At 42.1% G+C, this 11,304-nt stretch overlaps 1 protein-coding gene across 5 annotated transcripts; it reads right to left on the bottom strand.

Annotated features, from left to right (window-relative positions):
- Nucleotides 1–14: 14 nt before the first annotated feature.
- znf395b (zinc finger protein 395b) lies at nucleotides 15–11,304 on the bottom strand. Of its 5 annotated transcripts, none has more exons than XM_020617016.1 (10): nucleotides 10,966–11,304; nucleotides 8,468–8,656; nucleotides 7,759–7,922; nucleotides 7,554–7,666; nucleotides 5,837–6,036; nucleotides 5,529–5,635; nucleotides 4,650–4,938; nucleotides 1,603–1,698; nucleotides 1,272–1,378; nucleotides 15–878 (listed from the first exon to the last, which is right to left on the bottom strand). In XM_020617016.1, the coding sequence occupies exons 2-10, from the start codon at nucleotides 8,588–8,590 to the stop codon at nucleotides 767–769; spliced, it is 1,311 nt and encodes a 436-aa protein (XP_020472672.1). In that variant the 5' UTR covers nucleotides 8,591–8,656; nucleotides 10,966–11,304; the 3' UTR covers nucleotides 15–766. The 5 variants fall into 5 exon arrangements, with proteins under 5 accessions (XP_020472672.1, XP_020472671.1, XP_020472670.1 ...); XM_020617015.1 differs by having other exon boundaries at nucleotides 4,650–4,941; nucleotides 10,962–11,303; XM_020617014.1 differs by having other exon boundaries at nucleotides 4,650–4,941; nucleotides 10,966–11,302.

Raw genomic sequence — 11,304 nt, 5'->3', positions numbered from 1 at the left:
AAAAAAAGCCTCTCGCGTACTCAGTGCTTTTTAATGTATTTGACAACATATTTCCTCTTTTTATTGCTATTACAAACTCATTCCCACTGCCATGACTCCATAGCTTCACAGGAAAAACCATTTAATACTGGTCATATGCCAACAACATGGCAAGACGGAAATCCATTTGGAAGGAACTTGGTTGGGTCAAACCAAATCTAGCTTATTCTTGTGATTTTATATTCCAACAAAGTGCGAAAAACATGATCATTAAAAAAAAGTAAGTTCATCACCCCAGTACATGGGCTTAACAAGACAATAAAAAAAGGTATAAAATACTTGTACGTAACTTGAAGCACACAATACAATGCACATCATATCCACTGTGTAACCACTGGAAGAGAAGGTTGGAATAAAGAAAACAGCCAAGTAGCACTCTAATACAGCAAAGCTACAGGGGCAGTAATATGACCTTTGGATAAAACCGGAGTAATGTAGGCTTAGTACACAACATGGTCAAAGTCAGCAAACAATTAGCACCCTCGCACCCGTTTCCAGGATCAAGTTACTAAGATACAGAAAGGTCCATTTGCATTCCTTTAGGAAAGAAACAAAACAGGTTGAATGTAAAAAAAAAAAAAAAAAAAGTAAAATGTGTATTTCTTGATGGCTCTCAAGGCCCTGACACAGGTCGTCTTTATGATAAAAGTCTCCTTCATCACTCATCCATCCATCCATCCACCTTTTTGTCTCTCACTCCCTCTTTCATTCAATCATGCAGCTGGTTTTAGTCGGGAAAACGCTGGCAGGCTTTTTTCCAGCGACAGGCGGTGCACCACTGATCCCTGCGTTCCACTCCGTACACCTTGCGGCACTTTTTGGCCTCCCCACGACCCTTCCTGCAGATGATTTTCCCACAGTCAAACAGTACAACAGGTCTTTTAATAGACATGGTAATACTGAACTACATCTACATTATTCCATATTAAAAGTTTAATGCTGGACTAACATGCATGGATCCCTTTTTTAAAACAGTTTTTTGGGACATTTCAATCATTTTTTTAGACAGCAACATAAAAAAGGACATGAGAGGAGAGATGGGGGATAAGAAAGGAAACACCCTAGACAGATGTGAGCCCGGGGAAAGGCCCTAACCTAAGACCAATGAGGGCTCGGTTAAGGAACATAAACATGCTTATTTTGTAATAATTCAACAAATTTAGTGCAGCTTCACAGAGCTGCTAGTGTAGCTGAAGACCCCCTTGTTGAAATTTTAACATGCGATGTCTTACCTGAAGGAGCAGTGAGAGCGGGAGGGCGACGCGCTCACAGGCTGCAGCCTGTTCTGTTGGAGCCACTGCTCCCCAACACTGACAGAGCGGCAGCGAGCTTTCACCATCTGAGGAGGCACACAGCCACAGAATGAGCACAACTGTATCTCAAATGAGAGAAAGTCAAAGTACTGTGTAGTTCCTTGTGCTGTGAAATGTTTGGCTTTTTTTTTTAATCAACTGATATGTGGCCCGCTAAGGATCCTGCATGGTGATATTATAAATGTTACACAAAGCAGATTTATAAAAACAGAAGAACAAAACATGAAAGCAACAGTTAAGAGAGACCCACCGGAGTGTTACTGTGGACGGAACCAGAGGTGGAGGGGGTCCAACCCCGGCAGCCAGGGCTCTTGGGCACCACAGATACCTGGACGGGGCTACAGGCCTGAAAGGAGCAAGGGACAGGAGACAACACATGATTCATGCTGGACCTTAAAGTTGCTGACAACCTTGTTCTTGTTATGAAAAATAATTACAGTGCATATCAATCATTGGCCACTTGAGGGCAGCAGAAACCAGCTGTGAACACGACACACGTCCCTCACTTGTGCATTTTCCTTGCATCTTAGCCCTGCCCACATCATAGGCAAGGAAAACTGGTGTAGTTTTGTCACTCTAGAGCTACACATTTCACATTACATGCTGTCATTCAGTTGTAAATATAACAACATTTACTTCAGGACCTTTAAGGATGTCACATAGTTTTTCAGTTCTGCATGATAAACTTGATTGTGAAGTGACATGGCGCTGAGATTTCATCTATATGACATGACCTTTTTTAAAGAACATTAACAATATGCAGCTCAAACTGGCACAAGAGGCTGTTGCCTCGATTACAACTCACATGGAGCACTATGACTATGCACACCACTTAAACTGGCTCTCTGTAAGGGCCCAGAAACATGGCTCCCAGTGCACAAATTCCTGAACCTGAAACAGATTTTGTCCTTGTCACATCCACCAGATAGTTACAAGTAATCGCTTAAAGGCTCTTGATTCTATCCATCTGCCGTGACAAACAGGCACAGTGCAAAAATGCCACATATTAAATAATGTTTTCCTGAGCAACTGTCCCCATTGCCTCTGCCCTACTTCTCCTCCCTATACAACCCACGCTATTAACAAAGTACATGCTACAGCCTTCTGGAAGCCCCGCCCCACACTACAGACAGCTGCAGATGGAGAACATTTGAAAATGCACTAATCCACAGAACAAAACACGATGATGCTAAGTATCCACTGCATTAATCACTGAATGTGACTCGATCAGAAACAAACAACATGCCCATGTGAGAGTAATGCTGTGGTCAGGCGTTTCAAACCGCAAGCCTCCAGCAGCCATGACACACACAGAGACACTGCTCCACCAGAAGCACTGACCCTCAGTTCAACCCACACTCTTGCTTAAGCAGGACCCCACTAGATTTCTGCAGTCATGAGGATATTAAAGGCAAATGAGGTAGAAAATGGACATGTTTTATAATATCTGTATCCTATTAAAAATGTTTTTTAAAAAATGGTCATGGTTGTTTTTAAAAGTTTGTTAGGGACAGTTTTCAGTGTTCAGTCAGTCCAAAGTGGGCATGAATACATGTACATCAAGCCTTAAAAACAGTACGACTGAAGAACTCATGCCATTTTTTTATTTATTTTTTTTTGGTTTTATACTAAATGGTTTTATACTTGTATAGCACTTTTCTATGTAGCACGCTCAAAGAGCTTTCACACTACTTGGCCATTCACCCATTTGCACTCACAAACACTCATACATTCACACACCGGTGTCATCACCAGGAGCAACTTGGGGTTCAGTGTCTTGCTCAGGGACACTTCGACATGTTGACTGGACAAGCCGGGAATCGAACTTTTGAACTTTTGATTATTAGCCCATTATCTATTGCTGGGAAGCCATTTACCACTATTGACTTTGGTACTGTAACTACTCTGTCAGAATCCTGTCCAGTCCAACACCAAGAACACTGCTCCCATTGGGTGCAAATTTCCATTTGGAGCTGTCATTGTATGGCAATATCAGCCTCATCAGAGAGGATTTGCAGATGGCCAGCATCTATGAGCCTGGCGAAGTCCTGAGACTGCAGCAGCTGGGGCAAAACATCATGACATACCCCGCTGACTGGGAAATCGAGAGTCTAGTCCCCTTGGGAAAGTCAGCAAGCAGATAGCTTATTCTCTCACCGTCACAAAGCGTCCATTTACAGGCTCAGTGGCACAGGGTAAATGCAGGTCACCTGTGACATGCGCTGCTTTGTGATGCATAAACCAAGTTGTTGCAGAAGAACCTCTGAAACAACACCATGAACACATAACAAGAGACTCTTCATAGAAACTTCAGTAAAACTAATGTTTTCTTTTATTTATTAGAAAAAGGAATCTAGATAAATCTACTTGTTTTCATTTACAGCCTGATTTCATGGAAAAGAGTCACACAGTAAAATGGACATTGGATATTTAATAAGCGATGCTAACAATTGCCATGCTATTTGTTTTCATCACTCTAAAAATGTCTTCCTCCAAACACTCCCTTCTTCCAGAAAGCTCCAACTCTAGGGAGTAAACAGTTACTTTTTTCCTAAGATTTAGATGCAAAGACTGATTTCATCCTGACATCTGTTTGTTAAAAACTAGGCCAGTAGTTAGTGAATTCACTTGTGCCTATAAAGCACTTTTCGATGCATGCCAGTGCACTCAAAGCACCTCACAATATTTGCCCAATCACAAACAGTCACATCTATATACCAGTGGCAGGAAGAATAGCCACACGAGGCCACTGGGAGCAACTTGGGATTCCGCGTCTTGCCCGGGGACATTTTGACATATGGAGAAGAAGCTGGGGATTGAACCACCATTGTTGCTATTAAAGGCCGACTCACTCTACCTCTTGAGCCATAGTCACCCCAGAGCATAAACTTAGCATAAAGACTAGAAGCAGAGGGAAACAGCTACCACTGTGCTGGTAGTGATCCTGATATTTCCCATAATAATGGTGTTTCCTTAATTTTTTTAAATGTCAAAAAACTCTTTGTATACAGATTCCTTTTAACAAAAAACATGCCATGAGGCTGGATTTATTAAATGTAACATTTCCCTTTGATTTGATGACCTGTAGTAGAAATATGTCATTTCTGAATCTTTCCGAACAGTCGAGGAAATTTACTGTCAGCCACAAATGGTATTAGACATTAATAATATGTTTGTCTCTGAACTAATCTATTTCCTGGCTGATACTAGTGCACACACACGTCCTGCCATGGCCTGATAGCTGCTACAGTCAACAGACCAAAACTGTGACAGTGAGAAAGCCACTGCTGCGCCCACCTGATAGAGATGCTCTGAGTGGATCTGCCAGAAGCTGCTGGGGGCTGACTGGCTGAGCGCACTGGGTCTGCTCAGGCCCAACCCGGAGCTGGAGTTGGACCTGGGCCTGTGAGCCGGAGGGATCTGGAGCCCTGAGCTTGGAGGAGAACCACAGGAGACCCAGCTGACATGGGAGGATGAGGCCTGGCCCAGAGCCTGCTGGGAAGGAGCTGGAGCGGAGCTGGACTCCACAGCCTCACAGGAGATCTTGGTGTAGAAGTCCTCTTCTCTCTGAGACCGATCAGACCCACTGCTGTGTGTGGCAGAGACAGACCAGTGGACACACAGAGAGACAGAGTGACTTAACTAAGTCAGAGCTCCTCCACAACCTGAACATTTGTTTTTTGTTTCTCTTTTTTCCAGCTCAGAAAGGTTCTAAAGGACTAAACTGTGTGGCTTTCACTCCACCTCAGACTAAAACAATGCAGACATGAAGCTGAAAATGCAGAACATCATCATTACCATTGTGGATCTGCTGCCCAAAATACTAAGTGTTGGCAGCTGGAAAGCCCAATTTCAGTGGGATCTATTTAAAATGATTACTGCAACAGGCAAATGTTACTGTTTAAATAAGGGTACACCATCCTAATCCTTCATATTTTATCTCTTAATTAAAGAAGGTTAAGCATGTTTAATATTCTCTACTACTAGGGCGACTGAGGTACAGTTCTTTCTAATACAAGGATAACACTACAAACACTAAAAGAAGCACATGCTAGCTGGATAGGACATTTCTTTTTTAACACTGAAAGATAAGCTCAATTCCGAGCAATAGCCATCCTTAAAATGCACATATATTCAATGAATCTGTAAATGTACATTAAACAGTTGCCAGCTCACCCCAGATGCAGCACACGGATGTGTCTTTTTATTCCGACTGAAGACGTGAGCACCTTGCCACAGCTGGGCCACAGACACTTGTACACACCTCTGAAAGAGCTCTGTGACTGCGACAACACACCACAGGCAAAAGTACAGGAGGACCAGAAAAGAAAGAAAAACACATAAGTGCAGAGAGAGAGCAGTTTCAGAACTTTGCAACTTGCTTCTTTTGCTAATGATGGAGGCTTCTCAGGCAGCAAGTTCCACCATATAGAGCTGCAGCCTCATCAGTGAAAGCTTTTATGGAACCACATACTGCTAAGTACCTTTGGCTTTTTGGCATTAAGCTCCTCTCCATGCTCCACCTTCATGTGTAGGCCTTCATCGGGGCTGCTGTCCATCTCTGTAACAGACGGTGAGGGGGCGGGACTCATGTTGCCACGGTCCCAGCTCCAGTAACCGCTGCTGCCACTGTCAGACAGCTCACCCCCGCCACACTCCATGTCAACTGATGATGAGGAGCCACCTGGACGACAGGAGCAGAACCTTCAAAAACTGCCTCTCATCCTCTTTGCCACATTCAATTACCTGTTTTCTCTCAATATTATAAAGAAGTAAATACTGTAAACATGCTATCATTTTTCACTAAAAACAAAAAAACAAAAAAAACCTAAACACTCCCTGCTCCTTTGTGACAGTGTGCAGTGGGACTGCTCTCTGCTGCTTCCTGTCTGGAATCCTACAGAGAACAGCCTGTGTCCCCCACCAGTGCCAAGGCTGTGATGTACATCTATTTTCTGAGAAACCTTTGCCATCATTTCCTCTATTTTCCAACTCTATTCTGTGTTTAGCGATATTTTGCTTATCAACTTGGCAAACAATTTAAAATTCCACCTTGCTATTAGCAATTAATCTATTCTTACTCAGTCAAATATGCTTATATTACATTGATCAAGGTTAAACAAGGAAAACAAACCTCTTCAAAATTATAGATGTGCCAAACTTCTCATAAATACATGAGAATAAGGCATTAATGTATAAAGACACATCATGATGTGAATTAAATGCAGGATTTGTTCACTGAGCTTACAGTAAGAGCTAAGACCACAAAGTGTAAAACAAGAATGATCATTTCATCAGTGACATTTCAGTCCTGCCAGTTTTTGTATTTATGTTGTGTAACATAAATACTGCAGGATTTTCACAACTCCACATTCATCTCCTTACCAATGAAAGGTTTACTGGCTTTTCTACTTGTGCTACTGCTACACTACATGTTAGCATTCAACATTACATTACAACGTTATCCAGCAGCAACGACACTGGTCTCTGTTAAAGTACAGCTACTTCTGTATGATACATACAGTATTTTGGAATGACAAGTCCACCACAGTTACTTATGTGCTAACTTAGCAGCAACTGACTCCACTGTGCAGTTTCTAGGAGAGTTAAATGGGAAATGTTTAGTTTTGCCTGCAACTTTGCATTTCCTTTAGATCCCCCATTTGTTTTACTTCATTAAATGGCCTCACAAATATTCTTTTATGTAATATTTATTGAATAGTAGTCATTTTTGTTAGTAACTGCTTATTTTGACTTAGCTAATTCTCCATTAGTGGTTAATCAATCATTACTAAATCTTTATAGATATCCATTAATATGAAACATTTTTGGGTTGCCAGGTTGTGATAACAACTGACCATTTCCATATATCAAAATCTACGTAATGACAAGTTAACAGCTGCAGATGTGATTATTCAAACTCTTTATTAATGACTTAACAAAGTGCACAACTACTGATTTTATGAGAAACCCATTAGCATTTATTAATGATTTTTATTATCAAATAGAACAGATAACCACCCAACATATGTTCTTTATGTCTTATTAAGGATCAATAAAGGATTAGTAAATGATCTTTTAACCACTAATAAAGCCATAAACCACAACTTACAGTACATGGCCTTTATAAAGGATGTCTGATGTGGTGCTACAAACATCAGAAACACTGATAAGGTTGAGTGCTGGTGAGGCGACACAGACCTGGTCCGGGATCTGTCTGTGGAGCGCTCTGCACCACAGGGCTACAGGACAGACTGGTCAGAACCATGGCGGCCATGATCTCATCCATCTCCACTGACTCTGGGCTGCGGAAGCTGGCGACAACATACAAGAAATAACATTAGACACCGGTGTGGTAAAATCCACACTCTTAACTACTGGTTAAACACTGTTAACTACTCCTCACCTGCACGGTGCCTCTCTAGTAGCTGACATATTACTGAGGTGCATTCTGGGTACCATAGTTTGCAGGGAAGCAGCCAGGTTGCTCCAGCCTCGCTCAGTCTCCCTCTGCTGCAGGTGAACTGATGCTTTGTTCTCCACAAACACTTTCTCAGCCTGGCCGCAGCTCTGCACAAATCATTATTACATAATGAGTTCCTAGTTAAAATCTGAAACAGTTTTCAGTTTACTGGCTTGATCTGGTTCACTTCAGCAAATCAGTGGAAGTTGACATGAATAGATGTGCTTAGGCCTTATTTGCGTTAAGCTGTTTACATGAGTCTCTGCTATCCTGCAACTGAGTCTTGCTGTTTCCATGGATAAAGCAGTTAAGAGAATATTTACTGTCCATCTGTGGCATCCTGCCTGCAGACAGCGCGATCTGCCACTGAAACAGCATGAAAAGGAAGCAGCTGCCAGCCTCTGACCAGGCAGCAGATTACATCTAATGCAGGGGAAAGAAATGATGATCTCATTTCTGGACCTTCCTTCTTATCAGTAGGGGTTTAACCTTTGGAGGATGTTGTTTGTTATCACAAAAATGCATCGCCAAGCAAGCCTGAACTGGAGCATGTTGACTGATAAACCATCTAAATGATGGCAGAATAAATAAATATCAGATCTATCATCTTAGTGATCCTGAATGGGGGTTTTGTTCTTCTCAGTCTATTCACCAAAGTCTGCTGTGCGTCGGGCCCATTGCTGTTGTGCGTTGCTGTAGAGACACAGGCCTGTAGGCCCGACGGGCACGCTGCCACCTCGCCTGGCTCTACTTCAGCTCTGTCCTCAGGTCCCATAGCTGGCACAGTGCTGCTGCACACAGCGAGGAGACTCAACAGTGTCACACCTCCCTACAAACAAGACTACAGGGGTAACAAGAGATTAGCACTGATCTGAGTTAATAAGATGAATATTTCAATGTTTCTACAATAATGAACCACTCTTAACACTGCTTATTATTATTGCACTTTGACAAAGTTGGGGAACTCACATGAGACCACGTTTAAAAAAGAATGGTCAAAATCAAAGTAGCACATATCGGATATCTTGACTCTGAGTTTCTTGTATGGATCAAGACTGATTTCATTAACACTGGAGTTAAAAATGCCAAATCTCAAGCTCCAGCCACCTTATGATGCCATCTGAGTAAAAGAAAAATAACCCTAATGACATCATCCAGATTGTTTTTTTCAGATTTGACAAAGGTCCTCCAGAACATAGAAGACACTATTCAACTGTTTACACATCCTCAATGTGAGTAACTGCACTTCATAAGTAACATCTGTGGAGACTCACTTTAAACAAGTTTGATATTATATAATATTCCCCATGAATGTCCTTAAGTGACTTCTGTTGTAATATTGGTGAAGGTTCCTTCTTCAAAGCCTTAAATGATGAAGGATAGTGGTTATTTTCAGCTAAAGAGAATATGCTCTGAATGTATCCTGGCATCAGCTGGTAAATATTATACTTCCTCTGATAAATAAATATGTTGCTCAAAACAGAAGGCAGCTTTACTGATGAATGAGTGTTGGCAAACACTCATTCATTCTGCCTGACAGTGCACAGCAAAAGCAACACAGGGGGGCTGGAAAATGGATGAATTAGAAGTGAACACAGATTTTTGCGGATGTAGTTTGAGACTGAAGCCAAATCTTGCAGCAGTTTTGTTTTCTGTTCTGAATGAGTAGGTGACTAACAAGCCGTTCAGCAGACGCAATCTGACTTTGGGTGCATTTGCTGTAGCCTGTCTCCCACAGAGGAAAATGGGGGCAATGCTGCATTCAAGGAACGTGGGAAATAATCCTGATGAAATAGTACACCGTCTCAAAGCCCTGACTACAGCATTTACCATCCATGATTTACAATATTTCAAGCATTATTATAAGTTTAGTCAAATTCAGTGACTGGAGTCTCCTGAAAGTTTCCTGGTTGGTCGTTAACAGTGATTTCATACTTAACCCACATACACAGTGAATAAAATGAACCTACCGTTTTGATTCTCAAATTTGATGAGTTGTTGTTTGACTTACTTTTTTACAGCTTGTAAATTTAATATCTAAATGTTAAACCTTATTTAGTAACAACTGAGAAACACTGTTCATGGTTTTCTGAAATTTTATAATTAGTTAACAAAATAAAATTATAGTGAAAATAACAGTTACTTGCATCTCTATATAATCATCATCACCATCATCATCATCATAAAAATACTACACCAAACTGCCAAACAATGTGTAAATAAATAGATCAAGATCTGAAATAGCCCTGTACAGGCCATACTATTCTGTAGAGAATGTAACAACTATAAATAATGACATGAACCGACTATTATTTTGGATTTTCATGAGGAAAATAGCCTATTATCTACATGGACAGTCAACTTTCCTATTTTCTGTGAACCCGAACACAGTATAAAAGCCTGATGTTCCTACCTTTCCACCAATCAGCGCCGAGTATCAGTAGTAAACAAGCCGCACCGTGTGGGCGTGGCGCCGCAGCTGATTGGCTGAGCTCTGATTTTTCAGGCACACACCTCCCTTCTGACAACGTGTTCGGACACGAGTTTCGCCAGGAGGGACTGAGCTAGACAAGGAAATCCTGCCGAAAATAACCCGTGTGTTGATGCAAAGTAAAATTTAAAAAAGGCCAAATCATACACAGGACGCCCCACGTAGGGCTGTATAGATTTAGAAAATTGTAGTATGTGCAAACATTGTTGCTAAAATGGTCAAAAATAAATAAATAAACAAAGAAATACATAACGTCATCCACCCGATGATGTAGTAGAGGTAAATGCAATAACAATGAAATTTACAGACGCATAATAAGGGGCCATATTTTAATATAAGGCAGTAAAATGAGTGAGTCCTTGTGAGGAGGATATTGCACATTTGATACAAGTTGTACACGATAATTAAGAAAGAAAGAAAGCAGTTACCACTTTTTCAAATAAATGCATAGTTAGTAATTTTCCAGTTGTGGCTGTGGTGTGTTTTAAAATAATGGCAGACTAGTTTACCATCTCTCAACTAGGCTACATCACTGATCTCCACCCGACACCCCCTCCGTCCCCGCCTCAGCTTACATCGCTGAAGGAAAACCAGTCTTACTGCGTTCGCTGCACCGCAAAAACATAGATAAGGGAACCCGCATGTTTTCACGCACTCACTCGGCCGTTGGAGACCTCTGCCCCTCTCCGTCCGGTTGGAGCTGCAACAGCGGGTCGTCTCTGCCTGGCTGTCCCGCCGCTCGCTGGCTCTCGGTCTGCCGGTAGGAAGGGGGCTGGTCGTTCGGGTACGCGCCTACGTGTGTCTGCTTGGCGGACCAATGCCGGTGGTGACAGCTGGACAGGGCGCCGAGCTGTCAGCCTGCAGCTCGCCGTGCACAAAAGGATGATCTAGGTGAAGGGTTGCCAGAACAGCAGTATCCCCATCCTCCCTCTCTCTCTGTCTGTCTGTACATCTGATGTCGCTCAGTCCCATGAGCACCGGAAGTAAGTGGTGTTGAT

This window comes from Monopterus albus, unplaced genomic scaffold, assembly GCF_001952655.1.
Source record: "Monopterus albus unplaced genomic scaffold, M_albus_1.0 scaffold182.1, whole genome shotgun sequence".
Taxonomy (NCBI): Eukaryota; Metazoa; Chordata; class Actinopteri; order Synbranchiformes; family Synbranchidae; genus Monopterus; species Monopterus albus.
The sequence above is the reverse complement of the archived record's forward strand: the minus strand, read 5'-3'. Positions and strand labels throughout refer to the sequence as shown.